At 42.5% G+C, this 21,013-nt stretch overlaps 2 protein-coding genes across 3 annotated transcripts in view; both read left to right on the top strand.

Annotated features, from left to right (window-relative positions):
- LOC137535796 (zinc finger protein 721-like) overlaps nt 1–11,210 on the top strand; it is a 43,569-nt gene extending 32,359 nt beyond the window's left edge. Inside the window, exon 6 of the mRNA XM_068257698.1 lies at nt 9,197–11,210. Coding sequence (XP_068113799.1) covers nt 9,197–10,818 — 1,622 coding nt within the window. The 3' untranslated portion in view covers nt 10,819–11,210. The remainder of the gene's footprint in view (nt 1–9,196) is intronic.
- The window catches only part of LOC137534492 (uncharacterized), a 106,706-nt gene that overhangs the window by 49,498 nt on the left and 36,195 nt on the right, over nt 1–21,013 (top strand). The window lies entirely within an intron of this gene.

The following is a 21,013-nucleotide window of genomic DNA, read 5'->3' as shown; positions in this document are numbered from 1 at the left end:
CGTAACAGTACAGACTCCCTGCTGGCTTTGGAGTACCCTGTTCTGTGGAGAGGAGAGGTGATGCATGAGTAAGAAGTATTCTGATACATCTCACAGCAGAAATGCAATGCTGATCAGATAAGAACTTTCCAAATCTGAGAGTCACTAAATTGCCTCATGTAGCTATAATCACAGACATGTTCCAACCAATAGAAATCTACCATGTGTGGATTAAATTAGTTGTACTATCCTGTAATAAGTGGATAAGCTACTACTAAACGATTGGCTAGTATCCTGCCCCAGCCTCGCCTACCTAGCACCATATGACTGCTATTAGTTGAGTTGCCAAAACCGGCTCCCTTATGAATTGCTTTAGATGCAGCACATTGTACATCAGATGAACTGTCACTGTCATCCTGTTGCTTCAAGTGAATGGGCACCCAACGAAATATGAATGAAACCCTATTAATCTATTAAATATTTAATAAATAAGCTCCAAAGCAGAACACAGATGAGCCACACAGGAGACATAAAAGGGGACATACAGGAGTTACAAAGGAAGCACTGAATGGGGCATACAGGAATTGCAGAGGGAGCACTGAAGTGGTCACAAAGGAGGTGTAGGGAAAGTACTGAAGGGGCCACACAGGAGTTGCAGGGAAAGTACTGAAGGGGGCACACAGGAGTTGCAGGGAAAGTACTGAAGGGGGCACACAGGAGGTGCAGGGAAAGTACTGAAGGGGGCACACAGGAGGTGCAGAGGAAGCACTGAAGGGGGCACTTAGGAGGTGTAGGGAAAGTATTGAAGGGGTCACACAGGAGGTGCAGAGAAAGTACTGAAGGGGTCACACAGGAGGTGCAGAGAAAGTACTGAAGGGGGCACACAGGAGGTGCAGAGTAAGCACTGGAGGGGGCACACAGGAGGTGCAGAGGAAGCTGTGAAGTGGCCACACAGGAGGCGTAGAGGAAGCAGTGCAGAGGATACACAGGAGGTGCAAAGGCAGCACCGAAGGGGGCACACACAGGAGTTGCAGAAAAAGCACTGAAGAGGACACGCAGAAAAAGCGCTGTAGGGGATACATAGGAGTTGCAGAGGAAGCACTGAAGAGGGCACACAGGAGGTGCAGAAGAAGCACTGCATGGCACACACAGGAGGTGCAGAAGAAGCACTGCAGGGCACACACAGGAGGTGCAGAGGAAGCACCAAAGGGGGCACATGAGAAGTGCAGAGGAAGCACTGAAGGGGACACAAGGGAGTAGAAGTGGGAATGCTTTCACCAGGGACATCAGTACATCCTTATTACTACTGTTTCACTTACCTAGGGCTACTACCGGCCCCCTGCAGGTGTCCTGTGCCCGCACTGGTCCTCAAGGATCCTCCGGTCTTCTGTCATCTTACAAGTCGACAGCAACTGCGTGGCTGCTCATGTCCTTCACTCCCATTTACATCACCGGGAGCATCCTGTGCAAGTGCAGTATGAGGTTTCCTTATACTGGGCCTGAGCAGGACGCTCCCGGCCATGGGTGCACAAATGAAGACACGCGGCCAGGGCCGTAAAGGTGAAGGTGCAGTTGCTATCAAGTTGTAAGTGGGTGGTAATGAAAGTCAGCCATGGCGGGGGACCGGAGATCTTTGAGTAGTGGAGTGGGACAGGACGTCGCAGGGGGCCAATAGAAATCCCAGGAAAGTGAAACTTTAAAGAAAAAAAAATTGATGATCTACTTTAAAATGGGATTGTTACCATAAAAATCACATTTCAACAGCAACTGGTCTGAATGTATTAAGTGATAAAAATGCTAATCCTGCATTCAAAACTTTTTCTGCTGTTATGGTTTTGAGTTATCACATACCTTAGGAGCACTGGCCCTTTAATTGCCATTGGCAAACAGTTGCATGCTGGGGGGAGGGGGTCTTTTTATCTATAATATATTCCTTCCCAGTATAGATCGCAGTCTGAAGACTCTGGGAGGAGGGCGGGTAACGAATACACAATTAGCAAGAGGAGGAAAAAAAGTGAGGGAGGAAATGATGTCAGGAGGTCAAAGTTAACCAAGATGGAAACTGTCTAGAATAGGATTTTCTGTTTTTTCCTTTATAAAATTCACAGGAATCATAACGTGGAAAGTACAATACATTTGTTATGCATGTAGAACTAGTATTTATCTACTATGTAGATAAATGTGTTATAAATGTGTTGTTTCTAGGTTAGCATGGGTGTCACTTCTTCTTTAAGGATTCTTAGCAAATATACCTATTGTTTGCACTGACAAAATTATAGTGTGGGTCTCCCCAAGATCACTTTCCATACAATGGACGACAGGCCATCCTCACCTATGGCACCCAGGAGGAGAGTGGGGGTATCCCCCATGCCTTCGAGCCTATGAGTGTAGGCCCTTGGGGGATCATGGTAGCATCTGGGGGTCGCCTTTAACAAGGGGATCTCAATAGGCCTTCCCCCCCAGGTGCAATGTGTAGAGGTACTAAAGTGCCCTTTACCCACTTCCACAAGGAGTTAAAAGTTAAATAAACACCAAACAATGAATAATGTCCTTTTAATATTCTTAAATAACCATAAATACTTATTTTTGGTTTGCCAATATCTTTGGAAATGTCCTGAACCAATATCCTCTCATTATGCTTATTGAAGATCTCCAACGAGCAAAAAATATCAGCGGTACACCACCAACAGCACTTGCTATGTTAAGCATAGCAAGCCCTGACAAAGCATCTTTGAAAGTGCCGCTGGGGGCTCCTCATTGGTCAAATAACAGACCAATGTAAGGAGGGTTAGCAGAGCCGGGACAAGGTCCTCCAGCAGCCAAGCTGAGACACCAAAGTGCACCCCTTCATCTCTCCCACCCCAGTCATCACACACTGGTTGCTATTAGACTTAAAGGCTTCAAACACAATAGGAAGACATAAGAAGAGAAGGGGCGCTCTCAGATTCTTGCTAAAATCAGGTCTCACCTGGTTTCAATGTGGCTGTCAGTGAGTGCCCAACCAGATAGCGCCTATGTCCCTCTTATTGCAGCTGGGGACCGAGCTCTCTGAACTCCCAGTGCAGATCTTGTAGATGCAGCCGGCAGCACCCAAAAATTCCAAACCAGACGTTATACGCAGGGCTGTGGAGTCGGGGTTGGAGCAATTTTGGGTGCCTGGAGTCGGAGTCGGGAAAAAATGCACCGACTCTGACTCCTAATGAATATAAACTGTAATCAAAATAGAAAATATGATAAAATGTTCTATTTCTCAGATAATAGTCATCATAAATAATTGATATATACAGTAATAGCTGTGCTTAGTCCACAAAAATGAAATAAACCAATCAAAATTAGTTACTTGTGCTGCTGCCTTCAATAAAGCAGTCCCCGTATTTTTAAAGTCAGATTTGCATATCTGATTGTGACTATACAGTATATATGATGTGTACACAGGAATCTCTTACTGTCCTCCTTTGCCACTTGAATCTTTTGCTATGAGTCCCAGTAATTCAGCCAATCAGTGCAGTCTGCCCGCGTGCCGCCCCCACAGCCAGGAGCATTCTGCAGCTGCACAATAGTGCTGCACAGGTATAGTATGCTCCTGGCGGCGGAGTGTGTGCATGCGCACTACACCAGACTGGCTCAAGTACCTGGACTCATAGCAGAAAATCCAGGTGGCGGAGGAGGACAGCGAGGGACTTATTAGCCTGAAGGGGGCTGGAGGAAGCCCCAGGGATGTATAAAAAAAATTGTCTTCTGTCCCAGTTTTACTTTGTTGCACAGTAGTACTATACTCTACATATGCACTCCCCACAGAGCTTCAGGGAATCCACTGAGAATGTTGTGCACATTGAACACAGAGGTGTTGTCTATCACCGATAAACCTGGTTCAGATTGTGCATAAAGAATGTATCTTAGAGGAAGAATCTCCTTATTCCCCTGCAGAGTACCTGCACATCACTCTTACATGTACCCACAGTTACATTGCCTAGGGCCTGATAGATGTTCTTTGTTCCGGTCTGTACCTTTTACAAGTACTCTTACCAAGGACTAGTTTTAGTCTATGACTAAAGGGAATAAATATGGCAGTCTACATATCCTTCTTACTTCAGTTGTCTTTTAAAATTCCTAAGCTTTGGCAGTTAAGAGACGAATTTCATGTTACATACTTTCAATCAACAAGATTGTAGTATGCAAATTAGAGGAGTCGGAGTCGAGGAGTCGGTGGAATCCTAAACTGAGGAGTCGGAGGATTTTTGTACCAACTCCACAGGCATGGTTATACGTGTTAACGCTGCATTTTACGCAACACTAGTGTTTCTGCTTAGTATGTTCCCAGCCTGAAGGACTGGGAACTCAAACACTTTTGCTCAAACACAATAGGGGAATGATAGCTGAGTGAGTTGTGCGCCCCCCTCCTACGCTGCACTTTGAGGCTGGAGCCTCTCTCGCCTCTGCCCGGCCCTGAGGGTTAATAACAACTACCAGCCCCCCATAACTGATGTCCCAGATTGATGCCAGAAAATTGCCAATTCGTGTTGCCTCAGATAACCTAAACAGATGCTGGCAACACAACCGACACAATCTCAGGTGCTGCTGCATTGGCCTTATGTTTCTGCTAGTTAGTGTCAGATGTTTGGGTGGCAGTCATGTCATCCACGTCAAGCTCCAAGCTGGCCATCCATGTGTCTCATGCACAATTCAGTGTATGGAAGTGCATTACAAAAATCTGTTTTTGCTCATCAATGTATTATGCAGAGCTCTGCTTTTATGGTGTGATAATGCAGCACACTGACATTTTATGTTGTATGAGATGTTTATGCTTGTTAGTGTCTCTCTGGGTAGGAGTGTTCCCATTGGTCTGTTAAAAGACCAATGGGGATGCTCTGCCAGGGCTTGCATACTTTAGTATAGGAAGCCACAACCCTGTGACTGCAACTGGCACCCCCCTCCAGCCAAAACACGTAGCATCCACCCCGCCGCTACCCACAGTACCCTGGCCCGACACCCCTGGCAACCCCTGCACTGTGGTAAGCTCACCCCCACTCAGCTATACTTAGTGCTGGCGGCAACATGTAGGCGTACCTATGAATATGCCGCTGGGAGACTTGGACGCAGGATAAAGCCATTATACGGCTTACCCTGCTTCTGCACAAGTCCTAGCGGCGTTTCTAGGAATTACTATTCCCCCTCCAGGTCCATCTGGATGGTAGGGAATGATGTAATTCGGCTTCCAGCTATTTCTGGCGGCTGAATTACCGTGTTTTAAAAGTAACTTAAGCTCCATCTTCTGCTGGCACCAAAGCTACTTACTGTTCGCCGCTATAGCCGTAATTCCTATTATGGCCTATGGTGGTGCCGGCGGCACCCAAATTACCTGCGCTGTTTTAACAGTGCTTGACATGTAGAGCCTCTGTTCCTCACTCCATTCAGCATAACGAGAGAATTTTGGTGTGGGATATTCCCGAGAATATTGACGTGGTATTAACAAAAGGTGAGTATTTATGGTTAATTGCGAATATTAAAAGACCCCTCCTCCCGGAGCCTACTCTCACATGCATGGGGGTAGTTGTCTCTGCTGCTCTTGGGCACCACAGGTGAGGATAAGCCCCTTATCCATGGATTGGACAAGCCCCCCCCCCCCCCATGTAATGGAACTAACAGGCTGGTATAGCTCAGGTTGAGGAGCCCCACACAATGTCCAGGCTCTGCATTCTGGATATACCATCCTGTATGGTTGACTAGGCATTACCGAGGTTTCAGGGGGGTTCCCCACATCCTATTTTTTAATTTTACTTTTATCAGTGCTAATAATAGGTGTATTTGCTAGGGATCCTTATACAGCTAAATTGTGGCTGTGCAGCAATCCCTAGCAAAAGCGTTGCCATGTCCACCGGGTTTCCAGATGGTCAGTATTACGCTCTGTGTACTGGTCACCTGGAAACCCCAGCATGAAATTCACTGCTCTTACTGCTGATATATGTACATTTTTACAATGAATAGGTAGATACATTATCTGTTCTTTTAACCACGTTTAAAAACCTTTTTCCTATCCTAACTTACAAATCAATTTTTTCAAAAACTACCTGGTGCTTTCGAATTATTTTGTTTTCCTTATTCCCACTGATTTCCTTAGAATACTCTGCAAATTTGGTGATTCTGGCATGTGGGGGCTTTGCTTTTAACCACTAAAGTCAGCGCCATTGTTTCAATGTGCCATGACTGTATATTGGACGATATTTTCATGGTAACATCAGAGGCATTTTTGCTCATGTACAGCAGGCCTCATTTCCCAGCTGACATGTGGCAGAGCTTGGAGGCTTGGCTGCTCCCCAACACCATTGGTGTATTTTCTCCCAGGACATGCAGTTTGCACTTGCAGCTGGGTACAATTCACAAAGGTAAGGAATCTATCCTATGGGAAGGGGGGCAGTGTGAAATTATATAAAAATTCTAGAAGGGTAAGCAGCTCCACATGTCACATATATAAATCAATAGTCCATGCATAAATATATAAGAGAGGGAATGGGTAATGGACCATGTACATCACGTAGATTTAAAGTATCAGCGCATTTATAGAATAATCCATCTACCAAGACAGTAATAACAGGGCTGTTCAAAGAAATATTGTATCACCATGTAAACATCCAAGGTAAACGAAGTGCTGTTACCCAGTCCTGCAATCTCTAATGTGTGTGATATCCTCCTATGCGCCCACATCAGAGATTAGGAAAAAGTATCCATATTGCCCATATGGATACTTTTTCTTGTGCCTACTGGCCCCATAGTGGCTGCTGTGGTAATCCCTATGCCACTGCTCGCAGCTTCTATAATTTAGTGTTTTGTAGCATCACTGTCACACTCCCCCCTACTGGCTGAACCGCTCAATGCCTCCCAATCTGCTCCGGCCCACAGACCATCCAATCTCGTGGATGCAATCGATGCTCTGAAATTGCTGGAATTGGGCAAACAGACAAGCCAGAAGGGAACGTGGGAGCGACACAAACACTTTACTAAACAAGGTTTTAGATGCAAGGCTGACACCAGTTTTTTGCCACTTTTATTTGGGAAAAGAGGGACCCGTTAGCTAGTGTGAGCTAAGAAAAAAGTTAACAATCTATTATTACTGAAACAATACAATACTTAAGGTAGCAAATTTTCAGAAGCAATAGGATTCGTTCTGCAGTACTCAAATCAGGTATATAGTTGTAAAAATCACCCTAAGTTGTTTTATTTTAAAGGTAATATAAATAATTCATATACAGAAAATTATTAAATGTAACAATTGTGAAGACAGTAGCCACAGTATAAAATAAAAGGGAAAAACAAAGTAAATAATTACTTAAAGCGGACCCAAACTAAACATTTTTTTAATTCAAAAGAATTAGTTGCACCACTCTGACACATACAAAGATAAATAAACACTCCTTCAAGCCTATGAGCATTTCAGTGCATGCTTTTCACCCTTCTCTTTTCATAACTAGGATTATACTGGGGCAGCCATTAGCAATTCCTCCTTTGTTGGACACCTCCTACTCCACCAGTCTGCCGGATTCTGTCCCGGCAATATAAAAGGAAGGGAGGGGTTCCTCCAATAAATGTAAAATATTTTATATTTGTCATCATGCAGCTGAAAAAAGGCTGCTATTTATTATTATAAATTAGAAAATAGATTTTATTTCTGAAATCTTGTATTTTTAATTTGGGTCCATTTTAAAGAATACGTCCAAGCAAAAATGAAAAAAAAAAAACAGATCTACTTACCTGAGTCATCCCCCAGCCCCTGGCAGCCTATCTGTCCCTTGCTGCAGCTCCGGTGTCCCGGGATCCCCTCCATTGGAGATGCCGACCTCGCCATGTCGACATCTACTGTGCAAGAGCGCGGCTGCACCAATCGTGCGCATGTGGCCTGGAGCATTCTCCGCAGGCGCAGATGTACTGCACCTGCACAAGCACAGTAGATGCCGACCTGGAGAGGTCTGCTTCTCCAGCGCTGGGGATTCCGGGACACCGGAGCTGCGGCAAGGTACAGATAAGCTGCTAGAGGAAGCCCCAGGTAAGTAGATCTTCTTTTTTTTTTTTTTTTTTTTTTTTTTTTTATTTGCTTGGATGTATCCTTTAAGGATTTTGAAAGAAGTCTCCCCTTTGTGGAAGTCCAAGCAAAATGGAAGCCAGCTTTGGATTCTGTGCTATTTTCAGTGATGGTACACAAAATGGAGAACTGCAGCTGAACCCATGCTCTGAGAGTGAAACTCAGGCTGTATCCCTGGGCTTGAAACTGGGTGGCCACTAACATTTGAGGGGAAAATTCAATCCCAAATATAGGACTGGTCTATATCTCAGACAATATTCATCGCACACAAATATTAATAGCAAATTCTAAAACCTCAAAAGAATACGGATCACATTAATACCTGACATGGATAGGGTTTGATGTTCCCTTCATGAGAAGTTTATTAATGGGGTTGCTGTGTATATCAGCCCCCTGAAAGAAATTTGAAAATGTTCATCAGGTTACTAGCAATCAAACTGTATACTTCTCATATAGGTCACAAGTACAGTATGTCTTTAAAAGGCAAAAATAATAAAATACAGTTAAGGAATATGCCAGGCTATGTCTCCTCTTTGTCTGGCTCCTGCTGTGCTTTAGGGCTTCCCTGGCTGTGAAAATGCTCATTTTCAGCCTAGTGTTCACACTTCTGTGTGAGCTGCCTGACTGGGGGTAATGCTCTTTTGTTCCAGGTAATTAAAAACACACTGTCATTTGAGAATAGAATATTGTATCTAACGTGAATAGACAGACCAGAAGGCTTCTGCCCCTACACATACAATCTGGATTGTAACGTGAATCACAATCCATGCAGAAAGCCAATTGTGATTGCATTTTTCCCAGTTCATCTGTGACAATCACAATATCTTTATTTACACAATTAGGAATGAGAAAGAGAAATGGTACATTTACAAGGGGCATATGAGTGACACAAGTATACAATGATAAGAAGGTGTAAATGAAACCATATTGCTCCACAAACATACCGTAACTCTTAGGTGGTGCAAATTGTATGCTAATTATATGCAGTTGTTCAGCTGCTGCATCTGCTCCATTTCCAAGCTACATAAATTTGCATACACTTTGCATCAACTTGGAATTATCAGCAGCTCACTGACCATCCCTAATGATAAGTGTTCCTTTAGAGTTCTCTAACAGGAAGTGATGATGTTTCTCTATTTACAGCGCAGAGTCCTAGCATCAGGAACCTCTCAGGGACTCATCTCTCTGGATCCACAGACTGTACAGCGGATGATGTCATTGGACTAGAGACTTCTGCAGATGTCCTGGTTACCCCAAATATTCCCCCAGACTCCCCTCATCTGTATAACCCTGAGTGGCCTCATACCCAGCAAAGCTCTTCCACTACTGTAGGGCCTTATTCCTGCTCCACGTGTGGGAAATGTTTTACTCGGAAATCAATTCTTTCCGTTCATGAGAGATTTCACACTGGCGAAAAGCCCTATTCATGTGCTGAGTGTGGGAAATGTTTTAGTCTGAAATCTCATCTTTTCAGACATCAGAGATCTCACACTGGTGAGAAGCCATATTCGTGTGCTGAGTGTGGGAAATGTTTTGTAGGAAAATCAGTGCTTGTCACACATGAGAGATCTCACACTGGTGAGAAGCCGTATACATGTGATGAATGTGGGAAATGTTTTGTACAGAAATCAGATCTTGTCAAACATGAGAGAACTCACACTGGTGAGAAACCTTACACATGTGCTAAGTGTGGGAAATGTTTTGTTTGGAAATCAAGTCTCGTCAGCCATGAGAAAATTCACACCGGCGAGAAGCCCTTTTCATGTCCTGAATGTGGGAAATGTTTTTTAAAGAAAGCACATCTTGACAAACATGAGAGATCTCACAATATTGAGAAGCCCTATTCATGTGCTTATTGTGGGAAATGTTTTAGAGATAAAGTATACTTTGTCAAACATGAGAGAACTCACACTGGTGAGACACCATATTCATGTACTGTGTGTGGGAAATGTTTTGTATGGAAAGATCAGCTTGTCATTCATGAGAGATTGCACACTGGCGAGAAGCCTTTTTCGTGTACTAAGTGTGAGAAATGTTTTAGAGATAAAGGAAGCCTTGTCCAACATGAAAGAACTCACACTGGTGAGAAGCCCTATTTGTGCACAAAGTGTGGGAAATGCTTCGTACACAAATCACAGCTTGTCAGACATGATGGATTACACACTGGTGAGAATCTATATTCATGTGCTGAGTGTGGGAAATGTTTTGTATATAAATCAGCTTTTGACATACATATGAGAACTCATACTGGAGAGAAGCCCCATTCATGTGCCGAGTGTGGGAAATCTTTTGCACAGATATCACAGCTTCTCAGTCATAAGCGATCACATACTGGTGAGATGCCATTTTCATGTATTCAGTGTGGGAAATGTTTTGGATGGAAAGCACAGCTTGTCATTCATGAGAGATTGCACACTGGTGAGAAGCCCTTTTCGTGTACTCAGTGTGGGAAATGTTTTAGAGATAAAGGAAGCCTTGGCCAACATGAAAGAGCTCACACCGGTGAGAAGCCCTATATATGTACAAAGTGTGGAAAATGTTTTGTGCACAAATCACAGCTTGTCATTCATGACCGAATACATACTGGAGTGAAGCCGTATTCCTGTACTGAGTGTGGAAAATGTTTTGCACGTACATCGGATCTTGCAAGACATCAGAGAACTCACACTGGTGATAAACAAGGATCAGTGATTTATAGCTTCACCTTCAATGAACCTGAACTGGCCACAGCATACTGTTCTCCATCTTCCCATCTTAGCCAGTAGGGAGGGTAGAGTGCAACATCTAGTATTATTACACTGAGTGTAGAAAATGTCTTAGCCGTAAGTGTCCATAAGTTGTTTTTTTAATTACTTGCAAGATGCTCATAGATTTATTTTTACACATAATGATAAGTACTCTTTCGTGCTACTTGGTGCATTGGTTTGTAAAGCGTTAAAGTCCCTGTATATACTCGATTATACGTCTAGAAATTTAGGTCTGATTCACTTCATAAAAGTAGAGGGATCGACTTATACAAGAGTCACAGGCAACACTGATCACACTGAGTCTTGTGTGTACTAATTGTGACATTCCCATTTGCAGCAATTTACCCAGTGGTAAGTGATACTTTGAGGAAAGGAAATGCCAAGAAAACACATGTCTGAAAGTCCTGGCCACAGCAATTAACAAGGAGAGGGGTAGGGGGGAAATACTGGGCTGGGCTGCATAAAGGGGGTGAATAATTGCAGTCCTTGGGGGCCTGGAGGAGGTATTGGCTGCACTTAAGGGACAGGAGGGGTTAATGTGCAATAATATGTGCAGGCATTAACCCCTCCTGAACCCGAAGTGCGGCCATTAACCACTTGAGGACCGTAGGCTTACACCCCCTAGTGACCAGGCTATGTTTTGCTAAATAGGCTGTACACCTTTCTGGCCACCAACAGAGCTCTCTGTTGGTGGGGTCTTTACCCTGTCGGCATGTTTGTTTATTTTAATATAATTGTTGTTTTTTTTCTAATAAATATTACTTTTTTTTTTCATTTCCCTACCCGTTCCCTCCCCCCGCCAACCAATCATAGCGAATTCCAAAATTCCAGCTTAAGAGAGTTGATTATTGGAGTTGACTTTTACACGAGGTCGACTTGTATTCGAGTATATACGGTAGTCACAAGCTTAGTTACAACTCTGTGTTCACTTTCTAGCTTTTGCATTGCAAGAGTTACATAGTTACATAGTTATCTTGGTTGAAAAAAGACATACGTCCATCGAGTTCAACCAGTATAAAGCACAACTCCAGCCCGTCCCCCACATACCCCTGTTGACACAGAGGAAGGCAACAAAAACCCCACAAGGCATGGTCCAATTAGCCCCAAAAGGGAAAAATTCCTTCCTGACTCCAGATGGATCCCTGGATCCACATCATTAGGCATAACCTAGTAATTGTAGCCATGGATGTCTGTTAATAACACAAATGCTTTATCTTTGCAAATGATGCTGGATTTGCAGTCACTGATCAGCCATGGCTGTCCGAAATTATAAATAAAAGCCAAACACCTTTATCTAACTTATAACGAGTAATGGAAAGATAATTTGTTTCTGTTGGGAGATGAATGAACCTGATTTTATGGCACACTGATATGGCTGCTGTGCAGAATTCAGTCACAATTTAACCCCATAAAGTAAAAATAAGAATGAGAGAAAGTCTATATACTATAACTACTATACTATAACCTGTAACTGTATGTTACTGCATGGACAATTTATTATCTGTTAAGCTTATCTTCACTTCAGGTTTGCTTTCAAATTTGATAGTGTTGTTCTAAAACGTGTGCAATGGAATTATATACAGTATGTAAAAGAAGTAGCTCCCAGGAGAGAGTCTATATTTTTGTGCTGAGTGTGGGAAATCTTTCTGACAGAAATCTCTTCTTGTCATATACTGTATAAGATAATTTACTCTGGCGAAGAGCTGAGTGTGGGAAATAGTTGCAGCATTAATTACATTTGGATCACATCAGAGACCTATTTATGGAGGACACAGGGTGGGGATTCCTGAGTAAAAACAACTCTTGGCAGCAAATAATATGCCTGTTATGTTGTGTTATGGGCTGCAGGAAATGACTATTTCTTCTTTGCTCTAAAAGATTATTTTCAGCTTATTATATACTACCATTTTTTTTTTATTTTTTTTTATTTTAGTTTTTTAGTTTTTTTTAGCAGAACAGCATTCAAACAGTTAAATGCAGGGCCAAAGGTGCCCATACATTAGGTGACTTTGGTGGCCGATCGACCAACCTATTGGATTATTTTTATCAAATAAGTTGGAAATAGGCGCTGCCAAGTGCAGGCCCGACCGACGATGCACCCAATTTCAGGCCAAAATTGGTCACGTTACTCGTTTGCGCCTGATGCTAGATGTCAGGCCGAAGTTGGTTGATCAGGTGTGTGGTGGTACAGTGGCTGGCTTTGAACGAGTGACAAACCCCCCGCTGCTGCCCCCTTATGTATAAATGTGTCCCCTCGTGTGTGCATTTATACATTACCTGGCAAGTGTCAGCCTCTGCGTTGTGTCCATCCGTCCTGTGGTTGGCTCTGCCGTCGCCAGCGTGTATTGGGCAGAGCCACCCATAGGGCCGACGGACACCACACGGAGGCTGACACAGGACAGGTAATGTATAAATGCACACACACAGGGGGCACATTTATACATTGGGGGTAGCGGCGGCCGATTCCCTGAATATTTCATACTGAAATAGGACGGGAATCGACCTGCAGTATATGGGCAGTTTGACAGAGATGCAAATCTCTTTCTAATCAGATTCGATAAGTGATAAATTTGTCTGTGTCGAATCTGCCCATAATCTACTGATGTATGGCTGCCTTTACTTTTTTCAATAGAAAGCTCCCTGCAGTGAGATCTGAATCCGAACAGGTGGTAACATTATCTTGTGTTTACTTAATTGTAGCAAGAGAGGAATATAAACATTCCCTGGCAGCTGTGAAACCCCTCCTGTGCTGATCAGCAGACAGCTCAGAAGAATTCACTGGGTACATTACAATATATAAATACTGTAGCAATGAATAAAATGCAATGGCTGCTTTCAGAGCAAATAAGCTGTACTTTGGGAACTTGTCATTTCTAAATGAATAAGAATATTTGTGCACAATAGCAAATATGATAGCTGTATGGGTTATAAAAAGTAGAAAAACACATTTTTATAGAATATTATGTCCGTTTAATACGGCTTTAACGTTTGTATTTCTCATCCTTATCAATATGGCAGGCAGTATTATTATAATTTAATATTTATATAGTCCTGCCATCTTCTGCAGCACTGTACAGAGTAGATTGCCTTTTTCTTTAACTGTTCCTCAGAGGAGCTCACAATCTAATCTCTACTATAGTTATATGTCTATGTATGTATTGTGTAGTGCATGTATCATAGTCTAGGGTCATTTTAGGGGGAAGACAATTAACTTATATGCATGTTTTTGGAGTTTGGGAGGAAAACAATGTGCCCAGAGGAAACCCACACAGACACAGGAAGAACATTCAAACTCCTTGCAGATAGTGCTCTGGCTAGGATTCAAACCGGTGAGCCAATGCTGCAAGGCGTGAGTGCTAGCTTTTATGCCACCGTGCTGCCCAGTAGTTATTGTCCTGTTGACTCAACATAGCACACTTGCTGTGAGTGATATATTGTAATTCAGAAGAATTGTTTGTATCCTGGTTTCACACGACAGCCTTTTGATGCCATTTTATCATGATACTTGTTTTATCTGACATAGTTACATACTTCGTTTGGTTGAAAAAAAAAAAAAAACCTTTTGTCCAAGTCCAACTAGAAAAAAAAAATGAATTAAGTAAGCATGAGGTTCCTTTCTCTCCTGCACTCTCTCATATCCCAGTTGAATCCTCATACTGTACATTCCTGTTTATAGGAACAACTTCTGGTGATTTATATGTAATCAGTGCTGGATTTTGCATGAATAAATAGCTCAGTATTCCAGGCAGGTGGGACTTTACCTACTGTGAGCGCAGATGTGGGAAATATAGAAGCTCCCATTCATCCAGACTGAACTGAGGAAAGGAGATTTCCCCCTCTCTGTCTCTCTGTTTTATATTCAGGAAAATGACAAACAATGCTGATATATGTACAGGGAAAAGTATAAATGCAACACGAGAATCATGTATTGATTCACAGTCCCACAAATGTACAGGAAATGGTGTCTTGGTTATAGACTAGGCCTGAACGATTTTAGGAAAAAATTGAATTGAGCGATTTCTGTCTGAAATTGCGATTTCGATTCTATTCACGATTTCCTTCAAATCAAGCTTTGTTCCCCCTCTGTCCCCCTGTATCTATTTGTGCCCCCTTTGCCTCTTTATGCCTCCTCTGAGTCTCGCTCTTGCCCCCTTTGTGTCTCTGTGCCCGCTCTGTTTCTCTCTGTGTCTTCCTCTGTGCCCGCACTGTCTGTGTCTCTCTGTGCCTCCTCTGTCCCCCAAGCTGCATCAGTTGTGGACATAGCTTCAAGCACGAGTCCAGCGATGCCAGTCTATCCACTTCGCCTCCTGCAGGCTCTAATCCACGGAATACTTCCTGTAGGTCATGTGACAGAGTAACACAGTTTTGCCAAGCACCAGAGCCGGCAGACGATGATAGAGGACGGAGAGCGTTGGACTCGAGCGGTAGGTATGTCCAAAGCTGCGGGCCGCACGCACCGGGACTTTGGGGAAGGTTTGCAGCCATTTCTTCAAACTTCCCCATGTGGAACTTATGTGATCACGATAATTGTCACTTTGACGATTCCAAAATTGTGATGTTGGTGATCACGATTTCGGTTTAAATTCGATTTATCTTTCAGCCCTATCATAGACACATTTTTTTAAGAGAGTCACTAGGACTATATATACAATTGTATGTGAGGTACATTAAAAACACCTGTATCACAAACAAATGCCTTTAAAAAGCTCCAGGCGGGTGTCTTTGCTTATCCCCCCCCCCCCCACACACACACATATTGAGTTACATATGTGCAAAATGCACAAGCTGCTGTACCTTTGTGGTGCCCAATTGGTGGAGTGTAGCTAGCCCTGCAAACCTGAACTTAATCGCATAGACGTTTGTTTATGGTATAATACCACAGGTGTGTGGGGTTAGCATGTTGACCAAAAGTGCAGGAATGTATTGCAAAAAAGACAAGGCTGGCAGGTTTGCTTTTGTGTGTCAGCCCGCTTGCATACACCTAGACTGCTCAATCAAGGTCCACCACACACACACATCAAACAAATGAATGCAGCTGAAGGTCTATATACAAGGGTTCCCATAGGGCGCATCAGCAGAGTGAGGGTGCAAGTGCACCAGGACATTTGGCCAGGGATTCACCGGCACAAATTACTATTTTAGACATTTATATTCAGGAAATATGAGGGGATTTCAGCTGAATCCACAAAGCTTAACAGATTTATATTACTATATGCACACTCTATCGTGTGTGTCTAAAACTTGCTAATGCTTCTAGTGAAAATATGCGAGCGGACTCCTATTCAAGGTTGAAAAACAGTTCGTTGCAAATGTTTAGAGCAATGGGTTGGCTGTGAACATCTGAGCTGCAAAGCATTATGGTCTGAATCAGAGGGCTTGGCCTATTGCAATGCATTATGGTTTGAATCAGAAGGCTCGGCCTATTGCAATGCATTATGGTCTGGAGCAGAAGGCTCGGTCTATTGCAATTCATTATGGTCTGGATCAGATTGCTCAGCCTATTGCAATGCATTATGGTCTGGATCAGATTGCTCAGCCTATTGCAATGCATTATGGTCTGGATCAGATCACTTGGCCTATCACAAGCTCAGAGAATACTATTAAAAAAAAAACCTGTTCATTAAGGTAGAGGATGCATCTGTGATTTTTGTGTATAATTGCATGGCTGTGAATCACAGGCTTGGTAAGATTGGATGAGGGCAGGCTTACATTCTGATGGCCAATTCTAACTTCTATTTTACTTTGAAATGTTACTAGATGTGATTGCTATAGATATGACAATTCTATCAGTGACTGTTTATTATGGGTATATACTCTGTATTAAATGAGAATACTTAATGTTATTGTTATAGACGCAGGCCAGAATCATTATCTTCATTTCACAGAGGCCAGTGTCACAGTAGCCACATGTAGCCAAGATCCAGACCGCTGGAGGGCAGTTAGACTTTCACATAAAGGTAGTTCCGCTAATCTGGAAACTGACAAGTCCAGTAATATAAGAAGAGCGGGATTTATCTTATAGCAATATTAAGCAGGACACACACAGGACTGATATTCAGAGAGATTGGATCACTGTGACTGGGATGGGATCTTCCAGGGATCTCATTTATTTATGTAACTAATTTAAGAAATAATGTTATTTGTCAGATGTATTCCCAGGTCATATTATACTCCAGCACAAATAATACAGATATATCTCAATGCTGCAGTGATGTACCCCAAATGTAAATTTGAAGGAGATGATTGGATACAGGTGTGTTGGTACTGAGGCACAATGCAGGAATTCTGGGGTGGAGAGGGGGGCAGGTTATTGTTACTTGTCACAACCAGATGCTATAGACAAATGTGGGAAGCGGTTGCTGGAAATGATTCTGTGTTATGTTACAAAATAAACCTATTACAATGGAAATCTGACGAGTCTCCAAGTATCTCTCCTGTGATTAGAACTGAGTGTGGTATAGATGGATTGAATTGAGCCGTGTGTGTGTGTGTGTGTGTGTGTGTGTGTGTGTGTGTGTGTGTGTGTGTGTGTGTGTGTGTGTGTGTGTGTGTGTGTGTGTGTGTGTGTGTGTGTGTGTGTGTGTGTGTGTGTGTGTGTGTGTGTGTGTGTGTGTGTGTGTGTGTGTGTGTGTGTGTGTGTGTGTGTGTGTGTGTGTACGTACGTACTTACTTTATTAATGGGAATAGTTTGGATGATTCTTATGACAAATATGGGACGATCTATATTGATATCCTTCACGGTGTTCCACTAGACCCCTGGAAATTTCTGTATGCAGTTGAGGATATATTATACAAAAAAATGTAGGAAACTATCAAATGTTACAGCAAAAAAAAATTTTTTTCTTTTATTAACGGAAATCTTCTACAATCATAAAATTGCACCAAACTCTGGAATAACAATCCAAAGCGATACTTGATCAATTACTTGTGCCTTCCACTTTAAGATGTTTACAAAGAGCACAGGCCTTATTTGGAGCTGTTGTAGAATGCTGTATGTTTGGCAACAACACCAGCTTGTTTGGGGTCTAGATTGACTCTTCCTCAGACCTTAAAGGATAAGTGAGGCAAGCAATTCAATCTATCTTTACTTACCTGGGGCTTCTTCCAGCCCCTAGAAGTCACTTGTGTCCCTCGCCGCAGTACCGGTCTTTAGTGTCGCACTCGCTGCCTCTGAGGATTGCCAGCCCCGATGCGTCATAGACGTCTTCACCTGCGAGTGCTTGTACGTGAACACACCCACATCATTGGGAGCATACTGCACCTGCACAGTACTACAGCAGGTGCAATACACTTCTGGTGACGTGGGGACGTTCTCACACTGGGCGGGTGCACGCCCAGGATATGCCAGCCCATCAGGGATTGGCGATCCTTAGAGGTTGCCAGTGGGACACCGGAGAAGACTGGAACTGCGGTAAGGGACACACATGACTTCCAGGAGCAGGAATACGCCCCAGGTAAGTAAAGATAGATTGAATTGCTTGCCTGACTTATCCTTTAACCACTTAAGCTCTCAGTCGTTTTCACTTTATGCATCCGAACAATGTTCACATCCTATTCATTAGCCTATAACTTTATCACTACTTATCACAATGAACTGATCTATATCTTGTTTTTTCCGCCACCAATTAGGCTTTCTTTGGGGGGTACATTTTGCTAAGAGCTACCTTACTGTAAATGCATTTTAACAGTAAGCATAAGAAAAAAAATGAAAAACATTATTTGTCAGTTTTCGGCCATTATAGATTTAAAATAATACATGCCTCCATAATTAAAACCCACGTATTGTAATTGCCCATTTGTCACGGTTATTTCACCGTTTAAATTATGTCCCTATCACAATGTATCGCGACAATATTTTATTTGGAAATAAAAGAGCATTTTTTCCGTTTTCCATTCATCACTATTTACAAGCTTATAAAAAGAAAGAGAGAAATATTTCATCTTTATATAGATATTTAAAAAGTTTAGACCCTTAGGTAAATATTTGTGTTTTTTTTTTATAGTAATGTTTTTTTTTGTTTTTTATTAAACATTTTATGTGGGCATTTTTGGGAGGGTGGGATATAAAAGTGTTTGTTTTATTTGGGGAAATATTTGTGTATTGTAATGTTTTTTAACTTTTACTTGTAGTTTTACTTTTTGGCCACAAGATGGCAATCTTGAGTTTGTTTACATGACGTCACTCTAAGCGTACAATGTACGGTAAGAGGGACATAGCTTCAGAAAAAACGAAGCTTCCGAGAGAAGCTGTCGCTTTTTCAGCGGGGGAGAGGAATCAGTGATCGGGCTCCATAGCCCGATACATTGATTCCGTGGCTACCGAATCCGCGGCCGGGAGTGCGCCTGTCCTCCTTGACGTTTTTATACGTCAAGGAGGACAAAGTGGTTAACCTCCCTGGCTTTATGATTATTTCTGGATTTAGGGTCTAAAAGCCATACAATTTGTTTACAAGCTTTTGGACTCTAAAAACAAGAAAACAAAACCTGCTACAGAGAGATCTGCAGCAGCTCCTGCATATAACTCACTCAGGCATGGGATTACCACTCTAAGCTGCGGATTTCCGTCCCGAGCCTGACTCTGAGTTACCACTAAGAGGAACTGAAGTCGAAATTACATAATGAATAAAATTGCTTATTTTTTACAATATGGGGTTGATTCACTAAACCGTGCTATGACAAATAGCATGCCTTATCAGAGATAGCATGACTTATCAAAGATAACACGACTTAGCAAAGTTAACATGCCTTATCAGAGTAGCATAGTGAGCGCTATGAACGTATGCCTGCTAATTGGCAATGGCACTCATCCTGCCCTGAGCCCCTGTGGGTTTGTAGCGCTAGCTATACTAATCTAATAAGGTGTGTTATCTCTGATAAGGCGTGCTATTTGTCATAGCACGGTTTAGTGACTCAACCCCAATGTGTTTATAGATTATTTAGTCAGTGTTTGTCCATTGTAAAATCTTTCCTCTCCCATTCTGAAATTTATCACTGGTTGTGACATCTCTAGTTCTGCCAGGTGATCTTTACGAAATGTTAATTTACTTAGAGTTCTATGCATAGAGGGAGATAGTGCTTGCCCGGCAGTTGGATAAAGCCATTATTTCCCACAATGCAATGAGGTTTACAGACAGCAAACTGGCAGGACCATGGTCATGACATCACACTGTGGGAGGGGTTTCACCACAATATCCGCAATAAAGACCCCCCTGATGATCTGTTAGAGGAAAGGTAAAGCTTTCTTGTGGGAAAAGGGGAGTCAGCTACTGACTAGGATGAAGTTCAATGCTTGGTTACAGTTCCTCTTTAAATAATAGTGGATATCTAAAATAGAAATGTACGCATACAATTAAAAGCCATTTCGTTTTTATTACAGAAAACATGTTAAAAGCCTCTGCAAAGTCCAAGTACATTACATCTATGGCTTTCTCAAGATCTAAGTGTGCACTTCATAAAAACTGAGCATGTTGGTTAGAAAAGACCTATCTTTAGTAAAACCATGCTGATGAGCTGAACTTAGATTATTCTGTGCTATAAAATCTTGTATAGCGCCTCTTAGAATCCCTTCAAACCGCTTACACACAAGTGAACCTAAACTGAGAAGGATACAGATTTTTCCTTTTAAAACACTACCAGTTGCCTGACTCCTGCTGATCCTGTGTGTCTAATACTTTTAGCAACAGCCCCTCAACAAGCATGCAGTTCAGGTGCTCTGACTGAAGTCAGACTGGATTAGCTGCATGTTTGTTTCAGGTGTGTGATTCACACACTACTGCAACTAGAGATCAGCAGGACTGACAAGTAACTGGTATTGTTAAAAAGGAAATATCCATATCCCTCTCAGTTAAAGGGGAACTGACGTAAGAGGTATACGGAGGCTGCCATATTTATTCCCTTTTAATCAATACCAGTTGCCTGGCAGCCCTGCTGATCCTCTGCCTCTACTACTATTAGCCATAGCCCCTGAACAAGCATGCAGCAGATCAGGTGTTTCAGACTTTAAAGTCAGATCTGACTAGACTAGCTGCTTACTTGTTTCTGGTGTTATTCAGATACTATTGCAGAGAAATAGACCAGCAGGGCTGCCAGGCAACTGGTATTGATTAAAAGGAAATAAATATGGCATCCTCCGTATATCTCTTACTTCAGTTCCCCTTTAAGGTTTCCTTTAAGCTTACAGGTCTGTCATCTTTCTTTCAAGATACTGCCACCT

This window comes from Hyperolius riggenbachi, chromosome 10, assembly GCF_040937935.1.
Source record: "Hyperolius riggenbachi isolate aHypRig1 chromosome 10, aHypRig1.pri, whole genome shotgun sequence".
In the NCBI taxonomy this organism is placed as follows: Eukaryota; Metazoa; Chordata; class Amphibia; order Anura; family Hyperoliidae; genus Hyperolius; species Hyperolius riggenbachi.
The sequence above is the reverse complement of the archived record's forward strand: the minus strand, read 5'-3'. Positions and strand labels throughout refer to the sequence as shown.